The 22,855-nt window shown below is 36.3% G+C and overlaps 2 protein-coding genes across 2 annotated transcripts; one reads left to right on the forward strand and one right to left on the reverse strand.

Moving 5' to 3' along the window:
- Positions 1–2,909: 2,909 nt before the first annotated feature.
- LOC145636276 (uncharacterized) lies at positions 2,910–9,385 on the reverse strand. Its single transcript, XM_081687790.1, has 5 exons — positions 8,789–9,385; positions 6,417–7,353; positions 5,798–6,322; positions 4,310–4,756; positions 2,910–3,449 (listed from the first exon to the last, which is right to left on the reverse strand). The coding sequence occupies exons 1-5, from the start codon at positions 9,262–9,264 to the stop codon at positions 3,141–3,143; spliced, it is 2,694 nt and encodes an 897-aa protein (XP_081543916.1). The 5' UTR covers positions 9,265–9,385; the 3' UTR covers positions 2,910–3,140.
- Positions 9,386–11,192: 1,807 nt separating this feature from the next.
- On the forward strand, positions 11,193–17,945 carry LOC145636278 (meiotic drive suppressor JIEYAO-like). Its single transcript, XM_081687793.1, has 9 exons — positions 11,193–11,406; positions 12,403–12,800; positions 12,912–12,996; positions 13,156–13,306; positions 16,560–16,735; positions 16,814–16,911; positions 17,033–17,076; positions 17,179–17,246; positions 17,635–17,945. The coding sequence occupies exons 1-9, from the start codon at positions 11,272–11,274 to the stop codon at positions 17,809–17,811; spliced, it is 1,332 nt and encodes a 443-aa protein (XP_081543919.1). The 5' UTR covers positions 11,193–11,271; the 3' UTR covers positions 17,812–17,945.
- Positions 17,946–22,855: the final 4,910 nt, after the last annotated feature.

A 22,855-nucleotide genomic window follows, 5' to 3' on the forward strand; every position in this document is an offset into this window, starting at 1 on the left:
CTAATTAATTAAGATACTGAGTAACAACGATCAAGAATTCAAGATATAGTTCAAATATGGTAATGTACGGCTGTACCTAACAATGCAAATTGGTGTGGTTTTCTCACAACTGTTTACTAAACTAGATAATATAATCAGCTTATGAGATTGAAGCACAGCATTAATTTGATAAGATAGATTTAAAAACTAAGTGAACAACTCATCAAATCTTACACTTATAAACCACAGAACTAGAAAAGGACTTGAATTAATCTTTAAAGTCCAAAATGAAATCCAATATGTAAATAATCGTATGTCTGAAATAATATCTTGGTCTTTAATAAAAATGTTAAATAATGGAAGTACACAAGATTTTCTGAATTGAAATAAGTTGCACGGACAAAAACAGCATGATCAACAAGAAGATACTTGATGCTTTTCTACCACCATGCCACTGGCATGAATCCAGATTTTAAGGACAAACTGCAAAACATGTACATTTACGTACAGATATGTTCAGCCTCTGAGCTATGAGCCTACTGCTGCAACTATTTAAGGCCTTAATCCATAGCAGAACTATTAACTGAAAATGGCACCCTCAAATTGGGCTTCACTTACTCTGTTGGTTTTAATACTCACCTCATCCCTTTCCCTTTACTCTGCTGCAAGACTGTTACAAGAGGATACCGATAGGTCAAATGGTAAAGATACATTTACTGAAAAGATATTAGAAACAGGACATGGTTTCGGAAAAGGCTTTGGCTACGGCAATGGGGGAGGTGGAGGAGGAGGAGGAGGAGGAGGAAGTGGTTACTTGGGAATGCACATCTTCAACCCCGCCATCCCTGGTTTTGGTGCACGTTTCCCAGGCTTTCATGTTCCCATTATTTCTTTTGGTAGAGGAGGAGGTCAAGGTTGGGGCAATGGTGGTTTGCCTATAAATGGTCAGGGTTGGGGTAGTGGTGGTTTTGGAGGAGGTGGAAGCGGTCAGGGTTGGGGTAGTGGTGGTTTTGGAGGAAGTGGAAGCGGTCAGGGTTGGGGTGGTGGTGGTTTTGGAGGAAGTGGAATCGGTGAAGGTTGGGGAAGTGGAGGTGGAGGGGCTGGTCAAGGTTGGGGTAGTGGTGGTTTTGGTGAAGGCGGTGGAAGCGGAGGCTGGGGTAGTGGTGGCTTCGGTGAAGGCAGTGGAAGCGGAGGCTGGGGTAGCGGGTCTGGAGGAGGAAGTGGAAGTGGTGAAGGTTGGGGTAGCGGTGGTTTTGGTGAAGGCAGTGGAAGTGGTCAAGGTTGGGGTAGTGGTGGCTATGGAGATGGTGAAGGTTGGGGGAGTGGTGAAGGTGGCTGGGGTGGTGGAGGTGGTGGAGGCGGTGGAGCTGGTGGTTATGGGAGTGGTTATGGAGGAGGCAGTGGTTGGGGCAGTGGAGGTGGCGGCATGGGAGGGTATCCTGGATACGGAGGGGGTGAAGGATGGGGCTGGGGAGGAGGCAGTGGTTGGAAACTTCTTGATGGAGACCATTACACACAAGCTGGGGATGGCTTCTCTCTACAGCCTCCCTACTTTGACAATTTGTTTGATTCTGTTACACCTACAGAGGGGCAACCCATGGGCTTCCAGCATTCAAACAGAAGGAATGAGGACAATTTACATGGTGATTTAGCGCAGAACAGAGATACAGTAGCTCATGCTCCATCATCAGAATAAAGCTTGCAGCTAAGGTGTTTCTTGCTGGTTTCAATCTGGTGTATATGCTCTAGAATTAGCAATTAGCAGCAGAAAACAGCATGCTCTGTTTTTATGATTTATGATTTAAAGCACTAAGCCTCCTATGTTGATACTTGATACGGAGTTGATGAATAAAATAATTTGGTTATGGTAAGGTAGCTTAAAAATAGGTCTCAAATTGTCTGAAAAACTACAATCTTCAGAAAACTCCCCAACTAACATATTATGGCATCGCATATTCGCATGCTAGGCTTCTGGGCCCTGGCTTATGGCCTGTTCACTTCAGCTTAATTTCAGTTCAATTCTGCTCCTAATTTCCTTCTCTCATAAAATATTTATTTCAGCTCTATTCAGTTCAGTTCAGCTACAATCAGTCCAGTTCAGCTCAGTTCAGTAAATGTGAACAGACCCTAAGCCAGGGCCCAGAAGCCTAGCAACTTGCTGAGCGATTTGAAGACTGTATATGTTTTAGTCAAATCTTATGAATATTTAGTTCTTCTAACCTTAATTATCAACTCCCAGATTTTCTTGCATCTTAGATTAAAAATACTTAGCTAGTAAAAAATGTCTAACCAGATCAGAGATTCTCTGTAGTTTACAATTATCTCCCTCGATGACTGGCTCTGTTCCAGTTTGCAGCACTCGACACACAAGTAATACAGTGAAGTTTGTAAGCATGTTTACTTGATCTGCAACATCTTAAGTATTTCCATCAGTTCCTATAGCAGCTGCTTTCATCTAGCATAGTGAATGAAAAAAGATAATCAGTCTAGCACTTTCAAATAGACGAAGCCTGTGTGCAGAAGCCTATGTATCAGTCAAATAAAAAAAACACAAAAACTTTAACACAGGCACGATCATGAAGCTAAATACTGACAGGGATCAAAACCATTAAAAATGGCAGCCATGTACATTAAAAGCAGAGGAGTTTAGCAGTTTACTGGCTCGATTATTGAGCAGAACTCCCACAAGCTTCTGTTATTCCCTTTGCATCATCAGATAGGACCAAAGATACACCTCCTACCCCCACACTGAAACTTCCTCCTATTGGAATTCGCTGAAATTATAATAATATAACAAGCCTGTTAGATACGATGATACCTAACAGTAAATACTAACCCATCATTAAAGTTATATTAATTTCATCTAACAGAAATACATTACAGATCTAATAACAATTGGTCTTGCTGCGAAAGTTGTACAAGAGGATGTATGAACAAAACATCACAATTAAAATAGGGCAGAGCATATTCTGTTTACTGTACATTTATGCACACAGAAATTACCAAAGACAAAATTGATGAAAAGGCTTCAATTGAAGCCTATATAGATCATATTATTGTATTAGATTTCACTGTACATGAACCATCTTAAGGTGAGCCAAACAGTTGAAGTCTTTACTTCTATCAGACTGATTTCATTGGCTGTGAATGTACAAAAAATTTTACTTAATATATGCAACTGTACAGCCATAGTTCATTGGACTTTCTTGCTCAAATTTCTCAATACGCGGATGGTTCTTCAGCATCTCAATCACACATTCTTTGAGTATTCCAGTGCCCATTCCATGTATGATAAAGAGAAGAGAGTGAGATTCCCTTGCTGCTATAGCCATACTGAGCGTATGAGAAGCTTCCTCCGCCCTCATGCCTCGAAGATCAAGAGTATTCTTTGAAGTCTGTACAGCTGCTCCATAAGATAATTCCTCGTCCTTCTTACCACCTAAATAATTCAATGTCCCAGGCATACGACCCTATATAGACAACAGTAGATAATAAACAAGCTTAAGCAACTGTTTTCACGTCACAACAATAAAAATTTCAATATTTAATACCAACTAGCCTAGATAATCCACAATCCATACTGGATCACTAGATCAGGCAGCTCAATTAAGTAATTGACACCACAGCCAACAGCCCAACACAAACAGAACCATTATTTTCCCTAACTTTTTTTATCTTTGATGTCCTGAAGTATGTGCCAGGTTTATATCAGTAATTTGCAAGAGAAAGACAAATTAAATAGCCACATATATACATAAAGATTGGTGAAAATACCAGAGGGGAAAAATACAAATATAATTAGTGTTTTCCTATTCTTATTCTTTCCTTTCATAAACAACAGAAATATTATTTAATAAGAATTTTTAAAAAAGGGTATACATGTAACTATATCACATAAAGAAATTGCAAGTATTTTGTATGAAAAATGCACAAGGCCAGCCAAAACAACAACAAAAATAAAAAGCATTAAAAAAAAAGTACTAAAAGAAAATAAGAAAAGACAAAAACCATGAAATCTACATAAGGGTCAAAGATGCATGGAAAAAAATAGATAAATAGCCTCCCTCTTTTTTGCATTCAATTTCAATTCATATAAAACAACATAATTCATATAAAAGAGAAATCTTTATAAATTTCCAATGATATTCAAGAGTTGAGATGGCTAAACATCATAATTGATGCACAATTCCATTTTTGCCTGAAAAGAAGTGCATTCATTTGCTATTCTTTACACAGGATCCATATTGATTCTTTGGTCAAACAGAATATAAAACTTGTAAATGTTAGAGTATTTCAGAGAGACAGCAAATGTCATAAGAATGCATAGTACCTGCTTCTTCACAAAAGAGCGTGCGTCAGCTGCAATACCTACAGTTGGTTGGATACCACTTTTATCCACACGGAATCTTACTTTTCCATGCTGGATGAGAACAGTTTCATCATCTTCAGACACCTCAACCACAGAAGCTAGCTTACCTCCTAAACGTTTCACAAGGACCTGCTCACCAGGTTGAGGTGTATGCATAACTTCCAAATCTTCAGAAACCCTATCCAACATAGGACGATGACTTTCTACCAAAGTTCCAATTGTTGATTCAGCCTTTTTCACAAGAGATCCATACTGATCAATATCAGCAATTATTAATTGATTCTCAAACTCCTGGACCACAGCTTCTAACTTTGATTTCACAAGATCGAGTTCTTCTTCAACTTGTTGGGTCTCCTTTGCAATCAGAGCCTTCTCACGCCATTCAAGATCTTGAGTTTCAGCTTCAATCTTCATAAATTCAAGAGAAACATTCAGACAGTAGAATGGAGTTTAAATAAAGTTCCTCTTTTGATTTAGCAGAAAGCACAAAAGACTTTAAGCTTAAATTATGCAAAAAAACAGAAGAAAAAAACAGTAGTTTGTTCACATATTTGACACGAGTACTGCATAGAATTATTAGATCAATGTTTTTTTATTACACTATGGGATTAAGGCTTTGATTTATAGATTGATTTGAAAATTAAACATATAAATTAAAATCCTTTAATGCGCATGTTTTTAGGTTTAGGGAAAAAAACATCTTTTTATTAAAAACTAATACAAAGAATAGAAATTGTTATAGACTGCTAATGGTATGCATCAGATCATCCTCCTCTTGAAATACAGCATGTTTGTCAAAAGCGCTCGTAGTATTATGGAATAACTCTGTGTGGAAAATAAAGTGAAAGAAAATTTGTGTAACAGCAATAATAGTTAGTTTTCAATTGATTTGGTTTGTAAAAGGGGCTTGAATAGATTAATAGTTTAATTGACTATGTTTAATCGTACTCCCTTCATAATTATCCATACTTGTTACCCAGACTCTAACATGTATATGGAACATTTTACTTCATTTTGGACCAAAATGTTATCAAAATTATCCATAAAATCACTAAGTCCAACACTGCCATAAATTTGTTCTCCAATTAATATCGTGCTATTGGTAGGATTGAATTGAAAGATTCAAGTAATTCATTGCAAATCTAGTTCGTTCCGAAGAATGTAGATGCATCCATTTGCCAAAAAGAAATATTCGAAAGTTACCAGTGGTCAGCAACTTATGCAATATACAAATCATTAGCTATCAAAAGACGACTCATCTACCCACATCATCCAATGATGTTTCGGACCCCAGCACCCAACCCAAATTATATCACCAAATTCAACCAAAAGAGTAAACCCCAGTTAACAGCTTCTGTAGTCTACACATTTAAGCAAATAGGAGTTGGACTTAAGTCACTTAACATATGATTCATAAAAGGTTAACAGAGCTGATCTCAAATTTCTTACCTCATGATAAAGATCCATTACGTCAGAATGAAGGGATGCAGCTAGTCTAGCCCGTTCACCCATCCTATTTCTCTCCTCTAATAAAGACTGATATAGCAGACCTTTTCTCTGTGCCTGCTTTTCTGGCATCAACCTCTCAAGCCAGCTTTCTGCATGATCAATAATCTTATCATCAAAGCCAATTCTCCTAGCAATTCTCAAGGCGTTTGATTCACCAGAAGATCCCCATAAGACCTGAAAGGTAGGCTGTAGAGTGTCCAGTGAAAACTCCATAGCTGCATTTTCAAATCGATCGTCCATGTCCTTTAGGCGGCTTAAATCAGCATAATGGGTGGTTACAACAGCTAAACTCACTCTATCTTTTAGAAACTGTAAGATGCTGGAAGAAAGTGCTACTCCTTCCGAAGGATCAGTCCCACTCCCAATTTCGTCAATTAGGACAAGTGAATCTTTTGAAGCCACCTCCAAAATCTTGCCAATTCGCAAAATGTGGCCACTAAAAGTAGAAAGGCTTTGTTCCAAGGACTTCAATCAGAAAAAGGGGGGATAAGGAAGAGTTTAGAATGAATGTAGCAATACTTGTGACAAATCAGCTGACATAGAAGAGAGAAAATCCTACCTGATGATCTCCTATATCTGCCAGAACTAAATCAAACCAAGGAAGCTTGGGAATACTTTTAGCTGGCAAATACAGGCCAGCCTTTGACATTAGGGACACAAGTCCTAGAGTTTTCATGGAAGCAGTTTTCCCACCTGCGTTTGGCCCTGAGATGATCACCACATTGGTTTTATGTCCAATTCTAATGTCTATTGGAACAGGAAGCTTGTACACTTCATCAGGCAGCTCTTTGAAGAATTTTATACCAGCTTCCTCATTTAAGTTCTCTGAATTCCCTGACTTGGGTCCTGATATATCCTTCAAGCTACCCATACATGGTTCAAGTAGCAAGGGATGTCTAATCCCTTCAACATCTACCAATAAAGCATCATCATTAGTAACTGAATATAAAACAGGACATTTTGCATCTAACCAATTAGCATAACCAGCTCTTGCAACTGCAAGATCAATCTCTCGGATTTTATCTAACAAATCATTGACAGCTGCTGCTGACTTTCCAAGTTCAGAAGCAAGCATACTTAAAATAGCTCGTTCTTCATCCTTTTCAGAATTGGCCAGCCAGACTTCCATGTTGTTCAAGTCCACTGCCTCTTTAGGTTCCATGAAGTATGTTGCTCCAGAGCTACTAATATCTAAAACAACTCCACCGGGAAGCAAAGATCTATGAGAGGCTTTGATACCAACACACATCCTAGATCTACGATTTGTGACCACTGCTTTGTCAATACCTCCAGCTTGAAATACTTTATGTGAAACACTTCTTAAAAGAGAATCTAAGGCATCCATGTTCTTCTTCCTTTCTGACCTAATGAACTTCAAGTCATCACTGGCTCTATCTAGCACTACTGAAAGTTTACAGTCTACACAATATTCCATCTTCTGCTCCAATTCAACCAGGAAATTGCAATTTTGGAGAATTTCAAGCAAAGGATAGCTCCTGTTTCAACAGATGAATCTAAGTAAACTCCTATGGACTAGTTAAGGACAATGTAATAAAATATAATTATGGAGAAGGAAGCCAAGAGAGAATAATTGGAATTCTCATTACTCCTTTTGTTTCACAATAAGCTTAACATTTGCCTTGACACAATCTCCAAGACATGCTTTTGACTATTGATATCTTTACTTAATTAAAATTTTTACAAGTTAATATTTTGAATATATACATTAATATGAATCCAACAAGAGCCGATTTGAAAATAATTTCTACACATAATTGTAAGGAGTAATAAAACGGAAATTCATAGTTGATTGTGGTTTTGATGCAACTAATTCATTAACAATGTTGCTACAATCTCAGGCCTTTTAATGGCTGGACACTCCCAACTACAAGCTGATCAAAGTATTATAAGGCTCAGCCACCTTCTGATTACTTCCATGCTTAATCTTCTCAATACATAGCAATATCCTTTTAATCTTCACTTTCTCTATTCTAACTAAGTCTTTGCCTTATTCCTCGAGCTAATTCTATAAGTCAGCAATGCAATACTAAAGAGCCTTTTCCCCTACACTAATCTATTACTTAACATAATGAATGCTAGCGGATCACTTTTTCAAAATAAAAAAATAAAAAAAAAAAAGTCCCTTCAGCAAGACCATCCACGGAAGAAAGCAAAACAAACTCTTAAGAAGGCACGAAAACAAAACAAGATCATTGCATGCGGAAACAACAAGCTATTGAAACTAAGATAGGACCTACTCTTCAGCAGAAAATTCTAAGTCATGTATTCTGTATTCAAGAAAAATCTGATAAAACGTTTCATCTTCCACAGACAATGTAACAACTATTCGGGATGGAGGAGTACATTCACATACAATGTGACAACTATTCGGTTTGATTGGGGCCTGAGGGGAAGATGTTTTCGAAAACTACTCAAATAATAAACTCATTCCTCAAAACTCATCTTTTTCCCAGCTAGAGACAGCCTTCCTGAAACATTCCTAATTTAAACATTACTAATTTCTTAAATTAAACATTTGATTGCATCATATATGAAAAAATACAAGTTTATCATCTTGATAAATAGCCATTGTTTATCAAGTGGGTTAATTTTGCGCTATTTATAGGTAGATACACTAACACCATTAGCGGTTTTACCCTAAAATCACTCCTAGTGTTAGCGGTTTACCCTGAAAAATTACAAATTTGGCATTTGATAAACAAAAAATGTTTAATAAATTGGAGCTCAAATTTTCCCTTCAATTTCGAACAAAGCGATTCCAATAACCCAATTAAATGAATTACCATTAGCAATATCAAAGCAAAACTAATACAAGAACAATAAAAATCACCAACAATCAATACTTGCAAATTTACTCACAATATCATCAACACTAAACTCAATAAATAAATAAAAACTCAACTTACTAACCTCCCATCATCATCAGTAGAAATCTCCAGCAACTGCTCAAACAACCGTTTCGCCGACCGCAATGTCCGCTTAACCGAACAAAGCTCTCCGATCGAAAGCAGCTCACCGGAAGCGGCCATCTCCACAACCGCAGAAACATCATCAACACCAGAGAAGTCCAGAGGAGAGTGGAGGCCCAATGCAGCAGTAGTTTGGGCCAGGAGCCTCTGGCTCTCATCCAAGGTCCGGCCCATTGGAATGGACCCGTTTTGGGCCAGGGAGAGGCCCATAGTGGTGGAAACGAAGGGGGAGAGGTGATTGCAGAGACGATTCCATTCCAGAGTTTCTAGGGTTTTGCGTTGAAGCTCGTCGGAGTTGGAGGAGAGAGAAAGTTGGCAGGAGAGTTTACGGTGGTGGTGATGGCGGTGGAGGAGAGAGAATCGCCGGTTAGGGCGGTGGAAAACGGTGAAGGTGATGAAAGGAAGTTTGAGCTCCATTGGAGGAGCCAAAGTTTGTTTGATTTTTTAAATGTTATCCATTAGAATGGTTCGTATACTAAAGTAATTGGCTGTGATTACTAGCACTGTTATCATCGTGCTTCAACCCTCATGATCAATCGCAAATATATGAGGTAGGCGTCTTATTAAGTGAGGCAAACACTTGCACGGTTGCACCTAAATCTATGTTTAGTTCGCCCTCCTTTTTACATTAATTTTGAAGTGTAATGCTATGCAATGTTTGTTTATTGTAACTTTCTCTATTAGTTTTGGAAGTTTGTTAGTGTTAAAATGATGACACTTGTAAAAGAATTGAAGTTGGCTCGTAATATTTGCATCATTAGATTAATGGTTTGATTGGATAGTCTAGCACGTGTGTAACAGTGTAGGTCTACAATTGTAGTCTCTTGTCGTGTCACGTTGGAATGAAATGTTGTCATGTCGTCGGCAATTATGGGAAAGCCATGTGGCGGCTTGCAAAGATGGCCATTGTGTTTTGATAATAGTATATATAGATAGATAAATGTCTAATGTTGGTGGGTGGGTCTAATAAGTTGCACGGGAACACCTAATGGCTGATGTCCCCCGTTCTTGAAACAATATAGGTACGGAAACACCTCGCCACCTCGGGGGTGGCTTGACTTTTTAGGTGCGGCTTGACTATATGGGGAAGTTTCCTAGGACATGCGTGAGGCTCAACACTGCCACCAAGGGTAGTTTTGGCTTTTAAAATTTGTTTTTTTTTAAAAAAAAATATTAAAATAAGGGTTTTCTTACTCTCGTCGTGCCGTGCCGGAGTCATGCTGGGTCCGTGCCCCTCTTTACTACCCGCAAATCCCATAAAGAAAATGACCCCCACAATCTTAAACAAGACAATTTCCACACGTAAATTCATGCACGCAAATCAAGATAATACTATGTGAATCAAAGAGTAAAAAATTGCTTGCATGAATCTACATGCGAAATTTTGTTCCCATCAAGGTTTTGGGGCTCCCTTTTGCCCTTTATGGGTCAAGTTTGAGGTCAAAGTCTGTATGAGAATTTACTTCCTCCATTCTTAACAAAACAAATTTGTTGAATTCTCATGATTTTGATGACGAAATTTATTTCCCACAAATTGAAATTTCATGGGAATTTACACTTTCCTAATGAACCTGACGACCCCATAAAGCAAGGGAGAGGTGGGATAATAGTGTAGTGGTCCCCAAAAAATAAATTTAATAAGGAGTTAAGAAGGGGTAGTAAGATAATTTAGTCATTAAAATTTTACCAAATAAGGAAAGTAGTTCAATTGTTGCAAGTTTTGTGTTACACCCATAAATAGAAATTGTGGCAAGTTACGAAGGGAGTATAACATTACTAATTGTGAATGGAAGAAAGGAAGATTGGGAACAAACAATGGTTAGGTATAATAAAGTTGAGCGAAGAGAGCGAGGGATAGCTCAAGTGGTTAGAGCTCCCCTACCGATTTCAAAAGATTTTGGGATCGATTCACATCACCCGCTTTTTGTGGCTCTCTAAACACCAAAAAAAAAGTTGAGCGAATACTATTCTACACTAATCTCAATCGTATAAAAAATATAATAATATTGCATAATGAATCATAAATAAATAAAACAAAAACAACAAAAGAAATAAAAAAAGCAAAAATAAAGAAAACAAAACTAGCTAAACGTTCTTGCCAGCACTACCGTATCACACCACTCAGGTCTTCCAATAAAATAGCATGAAAATCCTTCGGGACAGTGGCGATTCCAGTATGGGTTCAGCTGAACCCATACTGAAAAAAAAAAAAACTTTTTTGAAAAAAAAATTGGGATAAATATTAAACTCCGCATATTATTTCACTTATACATCCCGCGTTCTGGTGGTGAATGCCTTGCCTTTTAGTACAGGGGTTCGAAACCCAACCCCTTTATTTCCTTACTTTTTTTTTTTTAACTTATCCCCATTCCCCAATTCAAAATCGTAAAACCTGAAACAGAACCCTAACTTCTTCTTGAGTTCATGACTTCCTCTCCCCTCACTCTCATTGAAAGAAGACGCCGGCACGCCGCTCTCTCTAGGTTGCAATCCGCCGACGGCCGACCGGTGTTCAACCTTCTCCAGTTCTCCGAGTTCTCTCTCTTCGACAGTCTACAGGTTAGTTGTTTATTAATCTTTTTTTTTTTTTTAAATTGTTAATTGAAATTGTGATTTCATTTACTTGTGAATTAGTGAATATGTGAATGTAATGTAAAATTGTAGAATGTAATTTATTCAAATGCATGAATTTAGTTTTGATGTTGTTGAATTCGTTGTGAGCCACTAAACCTAATGCTAGTTGTAGTTGGTCTAATTCTTCCACTCAGAAGTCATAGTATTGTTCTTCTTTCGTGTAAATTGGATAAAAAGGGTCAAGTAGGAGTAGGAGTAGGAGTAGGAGTAGGAGTAGGAAGGAGTTGGATGTTCATCACATTTCTGATTAATCAGTGATTTAATTGTTATCACAACTCTTGATTTGTTATACATAGTACTCCGTAGTCGTAGCTGTTGTTGTTATAGCTTGGAAATCATTGTCCAACAACCACTCTGCCCTCTTAGTTAATAAAGGTTGAGTCTTTTCTGTCAAATTTTCTATGTTCTAACTATTAATAATGATAATGGATTTGGTGGAGAATGTTTATGATCTTTGTATACTATTTATCAACTAACTAGAAGTAATTGTAAATTTTAAACACTGACTATTACAAATGTAACTTTTACTTCATTTAATATTTTAGCAAATGTTGTATTGAGTATATTGAAGCATAATATGTAATATAGTCTCTTTTTCCTTTTCTTTCTTTCTTTCTTTCTTTTTTTTTTTTTTTATTTTTTTTTAATTTTTTAATTTTTAATTTTTCATTTTAAGTAAAAAAATTAATTTGTTTCTATATGCTACATCAATAAATCTGTAGACAACATCTGCTATCTGTTAGGGAATAATAACAAACCTAATCTATATATGAGTGGCATATTGCTTAAAATTTAAATGCACAACAGCCCAAGTTTCTCTTCATGCAGTGCTGAAATTGTCAGATGTATTAAATGGGTTCAATCCTTTTTGTTTTTATTTTATTATTGCTGTTACATTTGGTTTCTCTTTCCTGCTTGAAGATGGATGACAATGGAAGGGATGAAAAGTTTCAGAGGCTTCTTTTTGAAATGAGTCAACTACTTAAACGAGATGACGTTAGAGGTTTTGTGAAGCTCCTAGATAACAATCCAGAAGCACTGCAAGCACCTTTGGTGGTACATTGTTCGATGAGTAAAGCGAAAAACTGCTTGACTGCATTGGTCAATGGGCGCATATGCGAACCACCCCTTGCACCAGTAGGTGGTTTTGCTGCAATAAGTATTCACCTAGTTGCTTATTTCTTTCCTGACCCTGATATCATTAAGATCATGCTCGAGAAAGGTGCAACTGTAGATTTGAACACAGAGTGTACAGCGGTATTTGCTGATGAATATGGGACCCCACTTTACCTTGCACTTGCAAGTATTGATAGTTCCAGGTAGAAACTTCTAATTAGCCATCTACTTCAGTTGTTTTATTTCATCCCCACCTTCTGGTTTATTGTGTCACAAATGATCATCCCTGACCCTTTTTCCTCTTCCTGTGGTAGGCGTGGATTGCATTTGCCTCTGGACTCATGGCGTATAGGCGACTCCATCTACAAACTTATAATATTACTTTGCATGTGGGAACCGGTTGGTTATGTAGTTGTATTGCTTTTATCATATCATATCACTGAACTTGACAATTTGTGACTCATATATGTTTGTTGGCAATGTGTTGATGTGTGACCAATTTAATGGGTTTTTTTTTTTTTTTTTTTTTTTTTTTTTTTGGTTCTGTTTTCTACTTAGAAACGACATTTGGACTCTGTACGGTTGCTTGCTTGCTTGAATGAGTCGGTTAATTACCTTGCTTGGAATCTTCTTCAGAATGGAAAATTGAAACAGTTAGCTGCTTTACTTCTTGTTGCTCCAGAGGAGGTTATGGCTCCATTAGAGACAGGTATATTTTCAACCATCTTTTCAGTGTCCAACTAGTTACTTTGATATTTTTCCACATATATAAAGGATATACTATTGTACAATAGATAGATGTGATGAAAATGAAGAGTAAACAATCATTCATCTTATTAGATAATAGGAAATTTTGTCCAAAAACACCCTTAAGTGAAGCCCCCTTTCTCGAAAACACCCCGTAGGTGGAATCATCTCTCAACAACATCTATTTGTCCTCAAAGACACCCATGAACATTAAACATCCATTTAAGATCAATTAATTAATATCATTATATTAAATATGTTTGATTTGGAAATTATGTCAAGCACTCAAGCTCTTTCTAGTTCTCCATAATGCCGTGTATAATGACTTTTAAGATTCTAAAAAAGTGTTGTTGAATATTTACTCCCTTCATTTTTTGTTAGCTGTTTTACTTAACTTTTTACGAAACTTATCCACTCCACCTTGTCCATGAATCCCTATATTTACATATGTTCACGTAAACTTAAACCCTAAATATATATTCATGACACTGTTACATAGTTCTCTCAATTGCCCGCGAATTGCCAACCGAAATGTGCGAATTTTGGCTCATTTTGGCCGAATTGCGAACCAAATAAGCGAATTAAATAGCGAACTACTAGATTAATCCCGTGTGATGTACGATTTTAACAAAATTATTTGTGTTTAATAAAAATAATGGTCAAAGATGATTTTGTATTATGGAACAAATAATTCATGGTATTTAGATAAATATATGATAATACATTAATTTAATTTTTAGATAAATATAATTAGTGTTTGTATAATAATATATTAAATAAGTTTTAAAGTGATAGTATGGTGTCATCAGTGCTTTTGGTGGGAATTTTTTTAATAAGAAGCCGCCACGTAAGCACCGGACATCAGTTGTTTGTTGTTTTATTAGTATTTATATTAGATGTAACACTTGTTTATGTAGAATCTTGTTAGATTCATCTTGAAATACACTTTCCAAAAATATACTCCCTCGGATCTAAATGTTGTTCTCATTTGAAACCGAGGAGAGAATTGAGAAAAGTGAACTTAAAGAGAGTATGCGTTTAAATAATATAGATACTTAGGTTACGTATTAAATAATTTATCTTACCAAAGTATATAAAAAATAAAAAGGGAATTCAATGTAAAGAAGCCACATGTTGCTGTGCATATTAAAAGACTTAACTTAATTTCAACCAATGAATTAGCAAGTTAATTTTAGAAAGATTCTATGTGGGAGCACCTTAATGGAATACCAATTTGGGAAATGGGAACAACATTAGAGAGCATATGGGAGTTAAGGATAAATTAATGACCTAAAGTTTTAAAATTTTCACTTTTAAGTACCTCATATTTTAATTTTTACATTTAAGGACCTAAGGTTAATATATATTCCAACCACTTAACTCACCATTAACTAAAGGTTGACTACTTAGTATAAATTACTCTAGTTAATAAATTACTCCCTCCGTCCCCTTTTGATAGTCCCTTATGGACAAATTTTAATCCCAAAATGTTCACCCCATTTGCTTTTTCCAACAATCATTAATATTAATTTTTTTACCAAAATTTCCTCCAATTTGCAACAATATTTGTGCAAATTTAAGTTTCCCATATAAATTTTGTTTTCCCATGTATTTTTATACTTTCTCTCTCTACTCTTTTGCATACCCAATGTCAATTTACCTTTTCAATGTATTTTAACTATTTTTATTTGTGTTTATTAATTCCCGTGAAAAATGCCCATAAGGGACTGTCAAAAGGGGACGGAGGGAGTATTATAGTAAAATATAATAAAGAACATATTCAATGCAAAGTAATTAACAAAATTACAAAGGCTTAAAGATATAAAGCAAAATTCACAGGCACATGTACTACCATGAACACCAGTTACACCCACCACCACCCCTTAATGGTTGTTGGTTGTTGCAAGGGAGATGGCGGCGAAATAGAAGGTGGTGCTTGGTTGAGATCGGTAGTTGTGGTGATGAAGGTGGTAGAGGCCTATGATGGTGATTTAGTTGTGGTGGCAGTGAGGGCGGTAATCTGGCTTTAACGGTGGTGATTTGGTTGGTGACCAACGGTTGGTCTTGGAAAGGTGGTGGTTGGTGGTAATCAAAGTAATTAGGGGGCAGATTATTTTCTTAACAATGTGGGGTTAATGTTTGATGATGAATTATGGAGTCATAATCTATGATTTAAATTAAAAAGTAATGACTTCTATATAAATTTTTTACTTTTTTTTACCAAAAATGGAAAGTGAGGTAATTGATGCAATTTTTTTGTTACACCCATTTCTAGAAAATGTTGCGAATAATTACGGAGGGAGTATAATAATTATTTCATAGCTATAATCATAAGTCATAACTCATTGAGAAGAAACTTGAAATGTAAATGTAGTTTACTAATAAAATTAATCAAACATTAAATAAATACCTTAATAATATATTACCACCAACCCACCACCATCACATTATCTTCAACCACCTTTGTCTTTCCTCTCTACCATCAACCACCTCTTTCTCTCTCCTCCCAACCATCACCCACAGACCAACCTCTTTCTCTCCCCTCCAAAGTCCAAACCATTACCCACCTCCTCCTTTCTCTCTCCTCACCACCACCCATCTCATTTTCTATTTTCTCCTCTACCATGAACTAGGGGTGTTACCCGGATTTTTGGGTAGTTTAAAATTCGGCCCATGAGGGTACCCGGATTTCTCGGGTCGGGTCATAGGGTAGCCAAATTAGTAATGATAATATTACTGCCAAAATGTGAAAAAATGATAATCAAGATTTGCCAAAAGTTCACAATTAGAAATAGAGTAATGAAAATATTCCTTATAATTACAAATTGCTATTGGCATCATGGCATTAAATAATTGAACAAAAACTAAAGGATTTACGGGGAAAAAAAAAATAATCCAATCGTACATAAACAAACGAATAAGAAATTAGTGGAGGAATAATATCACATTAATAATACATACAAATAAAAAAATAATAAAGGTCATTGGTACTGCAAAATGCAGATCATAATTAACGAAATGTAACAATTAATTTCAAGTGAAGCGCTAATTTGAAGTGGCTATTGTATTTATATAATTTGAAGTGGCTATTGTATTTGTAAATACATCCATAAATTTTTCAAAAGATATAAAAATATAATGGTCATTCAGATATTATCACATAACATACATTTTATAATTTAATTAATTTTTTTTTTTTGTTTGGTGAAAATTAGGTATGACAATCCAACAACACCTAGCCAATGAAATTGAAAGTTTAAGCTCAAAAGTTGACTTCAGTCATGAACGAGCTCAGCACAAGTCTATGCTTATGGATGCTCGTCAACTATTTGATGTTATTGAGAGAACTGGTGATGCATTGAGCTCATATCGTACCTCAATGCTCAAACGTGTATGTATGTTAAAGTTCACCCAATTCATAAATTATTGTCTCAACATATATCAACGACTTTCATTTCTTTCCTTACAGATTCCTCCGGAGAAAGTGTTGACTGATGTTGTTGGTTTGCTCAAGAGAGCGGGCTTTTCCCTGCAATTAAGGGACATTGACTTGCGGGATTGTTATAGGTTAGGGATTTCTGGTGTCTTTTCCTTCTTTTTCATTCCATATTGTGTAAACGGGTGTCATTGATCTTTCTCTTCTTTTTTACAATTTTGATTTTTTTTTTTCCTGACATTGGGTCAATAGTGGATGCCTTGCGTTGTGGAAGCCATGCTTGGACAAGCTAGCAGGCAAGCCTTAATTGCTCTAAGTTTAACATATTGATATTTATTTTAGGGCAGTACAACTGTTAATCCTCCTTTTTCTTGTTTTGGGATGCTTATGTTGAACAGATAAATCAAGACCAGCCAACAATCTTTTACATCCAAATCCAGGAATGACATTTGCCAATATTCAATGTGTAAGTTGAGAGGGAACGATTAAAATATCTTTGATACAAAACTAATTGTCTAGCCAAGCTGTTGGAAGTCTTGTTTCATTTGGTTTTAAAGTGTGAATGCATGTGGCTTGTAAGCTAGCTTCACGATCTTTTTGTGTGCAGCTAATGGTTGTAGGATTGTTTAAGTAATACTAGTATGATCAAATTCTTGAAAGAAGTGGTTGTCCATACTTCATAGCATGGGGTATGTGTGACTTGTGACTAGGAGTTCAAATACTTGTTCATCTGCTCCGTATTATTCGTATTGCGTAACTTATATTGAGTCTTCTTGGGAAGCTCATCTCCAAGTTTACCTTAGCATTCTTTTGCTTGTCGACGATGTCGTAATAAAATGCTTGTGTGTACTCAGCGCCATTGGAATCCTTTGCTTGGTATGCTCAAGGAAGGGAAATTGCTAGATATAGTGTCTCCAATTCAGAGAGTCCCGAAGCCACAAATGCTGAACACAGTAGCTGGTTCAAGCGTTTTACTAAAGCATCTGGCTTATGCTGCCTTCAAATTGAAGAGAGGTAGCAGAATACTGTGATATGTCAAAATTTTGATGGATTATCAAGTGTGTATGGTTTAAAACTTTAAACTGCAACAATGCTAGAAATTGCAGAGATTATGTAACTATAATATTGTAATTTATTTGTCCATCTTTAGTAGACGTTCCTTCTATGTTGTGTTATATTCTTATTTAGAAAACGTTTGTTTTTTTCCCCCAAATGTTTCAAAAATTCATCTCACCTTTTTTTTTTCCAAAACTAATTTTATAATTCCATTTATATATTTTAATAGTATATAGGTTACTTGCTCTTTTCATCTTACTTTAAGGCTTTTTAACGCATGCTTTTAACGCATTGTTAATAGATCTAGGAAAATTTGCCAATTACTACTGCAAGTTAATACCACTTTGTAAATTACTACCGCAAATTAAAAAAGTTGTGAATTACTACCGCAAAATTTTTTAAGATGTTGCGATTACTACCAAACCCTCATTAAACCCAACTATGACGTCATTATATCACTTTAACCCATGTTTGACCATGGTTAAGGGCTTTAACCGGCCAAAAAAAATGGGTTAGGGATATAATGATGTCATGGTTAAGGGATTTAACCCATGTTTGACCATGGTTAAGGGCTTTATCCATGGGTTAAAGAGCTATAATGACGTCATAGTTGGGTTTAATGGGGGTTTGGTAGTAATCGCAACATCTTAAAAAATTTTGCGGTAGTAATTCACAACTTTTTTAATTTGTGGTAGTAATTTATAAAGTGGTATTAATTCGCGGTAGTAATTGGCAAATTATCCTAATGCTTTTCATATTAGTTGTTGTATTACAAATAAGGTTCTTTTAGTTTTTTTTTAAGTTGGTTGTTAAAACCTGTGTTAAAGCTAATGATGGTGGCAAGGTCTCTCTGATTTCTATCCTGTTGTATTGTTGACAAAAGTAATTTTTTTTTTAAAAAAAAAAAAAATAAATAAATAAATTTGCTTATTAGCTCAACAGATAGATCAAATGCTACATAAGCTATTATGGTTGACTTAATTATTTGCAAGGTCGTTCATTTTGGGCTTTAACAAAAAGGCACTAGAGTACAATTTAAAACAATGAAATTAATTGTACATAAACATTGGAACTAAAGCATTGACTAACTATGCTTAGAACTTTGGAAGAGTGACTTTAGGAAACAGATCATTGTAAGTTTGCAACTCTATTTATGAAAACTTAACAATATAGGGTGACTATTTAGTTGCAAATTTACTCGCAATATCATCAACACTAAACTCAAATAAAAAATAACTCAACTTACTTACCTCCCATCATCATCAGTAGAAATCTCCAGCAACTGCTCAAACAACCGACCGCAATGTCCGCCTAACCGAACAAAGCTCCCCGATCGAAATCAGCTCACCGGAAGCGGCCATCTCCACAACCGCAGAAACATCATCAACACCAGAGAAGTCCAAAGGAGAGCGGAGGCCTAATGCAGCAGTAGTTTGGGCCAGGAGCCTCTGACTCTCATCCAAGGTCTGGCCCATTGGAATGGACTTGTTTTGGGCCAGGGAGAGGCCCATAGTGGTGGAAACGAAGGGGGAGAGGTGATTGCAAAGACGATTCCATTCCAGAGTTTCTAGGATCCATTATATGTGCCATGAAATGTACAAAGCAAGGTGTTACATATGACTTGTGCATGTGTAGCAGGTTTTAAGAAAGTTCATAAGCATACTGAAAGTTACCAAGAACAAATCCTTGAGTAGTTGAGAAGCACTAAAAGTATGTTTCTAATTTATAGTAGCAAAAGTGAACAAGTTGTCAAAAGGTTATACGGATGCAAGTTTCCAAATTGGCAAGATGACTTTAGATGTTGATCTAGATACATTTTGTGTTTGAATGGAGAAGTACAGTAAGCTTGAAGAGTTCAAAGCAGAATGTTGTAATATGTGTATTTAGCTACAGTAAGAGTAGTTAAGGAGGAAGTTTGGATCAAATTATCCTGTGACTAAAAGGATACCTTTGCCAAAACAAAAGAGCCAGGGTTACTTCACAAAATCCAAACAAATAGATATGAGATATCACCTCATTTATGAAATCAATGACAAGCGGGATGTCATGATCTGCAGAGTTTTATTATGAATGAGAATATCATTTATTAAACCCTTTCCACAGACTAAAGTATGAGAGTCATGTTAAAGTCTTGGATTATAGAAAAATTATATTATTTAAGTTGTATATGTTTTGAGAAAACATATTACATAAAGAATGTATATATTTGCAGAATTATGTTTATAAACAAAAAATTTATTTCTCTTATTTAATTATGATTTTGGAAATTAAACAAAATGTCCAAAATAATTATGAGTTGATGGGCTCATCAGGTTGATGACCTGGTGAATGAAACCCCACAGGTGAACAAAATTCATATGTTATTTAAGTTCCTAGTTCGAAATCATTAAAGTGGACAAAAATGATTTCAATAAATGGACTAGCGTGTAAGATTGATTGGATAACATATTACATAAAGAATGTATATATTTGCAGAATTATGTTTATAAACAAAAATTTTATTTCTTTTATTAATTATGGTTTTGGAAAATAAATAAATTATCCAAACTAATTATGAGTTGATGGGCTCATCAGGTTGATGTCCTGGTTAATAAAACCCCACAGGTGAACAAAATTCATATGTTATTTAAGTTTCTATTTCGAAATCATTAAAGTGGACATAAGTGATTTCAATAAATGGACTAGCAAGTAAGATTGATTGGATAGCGCAGTTTCATAGGCTATAGGAGCATAGTGATGCTCGGTCAGTCACTTGGATATGCATGAATGATGCATGTGATAGGAATGGTGTCCTTCGAACAAGTGTATTATTCCAGTCAAGGGTTCAGAATTATTAGAAATTTAATTATTCAGTAAGGTCAAGTGATCGGAATGGCTAGGTGGATGCCGCTTTCGATCGGTAATATTAATGTATAATTAATATTACAGCTTAAACTTGACAGACCCCTTCGAGTCACACCCAAGCAACTAACGATCCGACACGACGAATTAATTCGGAAGGAATTAATGAGTCACTCGAGTAAAATCTATTTAGACGTTGAAAATCAAGCTAGGAGCGTCGGAAGTCGATTCGAAATAATAAAAGACGAGACGGTTAAATTACTAATTAATCAACAATTTACCAAAATACCCCTAGCATCGGAATGCCCCGAGCAAACCGGGTGCTAAGGGCACTTGGTATAGCCAAGGTGGCTAGAATGCGCACCAAGCCGAGCCAAGGCTGGCTGATGCATGCTAGCGCACCATTGCTAGCACTGCAGCTGGCACATGGCTAGCAAGCATAGTTAGCATGCATGCGCAAGCAGCATCAACATCAAGCTAGCAGTGCACTAACGCGCAGGGCCAACAAAGGAGATATGTGGCATGGCGTGACACGCCTAGCAGCAAGCAAGCTTGTTGGGATGGCACGCAAGCATGCTCGTTGCAAGGCAGCAACCAAACCATGCCGCAAGAACCAAACGGCCAACAACAGGCCCAGCCCAACGCACCAAGCGCCAGCAAAGCAGCTTGGGTGTCGAGGCTTGGCCTGCCACGTGGCAACGCCTCATTAGTGTCGAGCATAGTTAGGGGCGGTTTTTGGGAAGCCTTGGGGATCAAGTTTGGTCCCCCCCTTTCCTTGTGGTCCTTACCTAACCCCTCCTATAATTGTGTCACTTGTTGACTAATTAGTTTTTGGCTATTTTCTTTTGTTTTTGATTTAAAAATAAAAGAAGAATATTAATTTTACCAACTCTCCCACATTCATGGGAGAGAATATTTCACTCATGAGTTTCCCTATAAATACCCAACTTGGGGTATGGGAAAACTCACTTGAGTAAGAGTTAGAAAAGGCATCTCCATTGAGAAAACCTTTAAACTCATAATTACTCAAGTATTTTGGTCAGACTTGGCTAACCTCCAAGTAATAGACCTAGTCGGGGTCGTGTTGTAGGCGGATATCGTAGGAGGTTATTGTCCGTTGCGAGACTTAAGCTTTCTTAAGTAAGAGCTCGGTGAACGAGCGAAGCACGCTTCAAAGGTAAGTTCGTCTTTCCTTAATTCTTGTTAATTATGTCTTTTGATTATATTAATTGTGAGTTTGATCTTGGCTCGGGTTTTATTTTTCGCGATGATTCGGACTCATCAAAACCCAACAGCATGGTCGAACTATTGACCTACTTTGAAGTTCAAGTATAGAGCTTCCGGACATTGTGGTACCCTTTTTTTTTTTTACTAATTAAAATTAGAAGTCAAATCCCACGTAGGTCGATAATTTGACTAAAAAAAAATAAAAATTAGAGTCGCCACTCTATTTTTGCCCGAATAGAGACGGTCTTTTTGTTTATGATCGTTTTCAAATAGAAAACGACATTGATTCCATTAGATGAGGCACTACATAAGTATGGTCTTAGGAAAATCAGAGATCTAGGTACGGGGTATAAGTTAGGAAGATCAAACGTTTGGAACTCGTCTCTTCCTCTGTTCTAACAAACAGGCTCTTAATAATACGTTGTTAATTGGTTATGATTATTCACATACTTTTCCTTAAACTAATGCATAAAAACATGAAAATTTCCACATTGTCAATCACACTCAAATGTAAAATAAAAGTGAATTAAACCTTAAATTACGATATATGGTGGGTTTGAGCATTAAAGTTGCACTACGTACCGTTTATTGTGGGATTTGAATCCACTCCCGGATCAAAACCCTACGTAGTTCTTACTAACGTCCATTTATACATGGTCGAAATTTCATACGAGGTTTCAAGAAGGTTTATATTTTTTTTTTTGGGAGAGGTAGTCGATCCATATAGGGTCATTTGAATGAGGTTGAGCAATCTTGCTTTCAAGGTGGAGGTCAATTTATCAAGGTTGAGGAAGTCACTAGAACCAGCGACACCATAGGAGTTTCTTTGAGGAGAATGATTTTGTTTGTAAAATGCGTTTTAATTAACGACTTTATTTAGGGTTGACCAACTTCCAAAAATAGATTGTGTGTGGGCTTATTTGAGTGTGCTAAAAAGGGAATTTTATTTGG

Source organism: Chenopodium album, chromosome 6 (genome assembly GCF_948465745.1).
Source record: "Chenopodium album chromosome 6, dcCheAlbu1.1, whole genome shotgun sequence".
NCBI lineage: Eukaryota > Viridiplantae > Streptophyta > Magnoliopsida > Caryophyllales > Amaranthaceae > Chenopodium > Chenopodium album.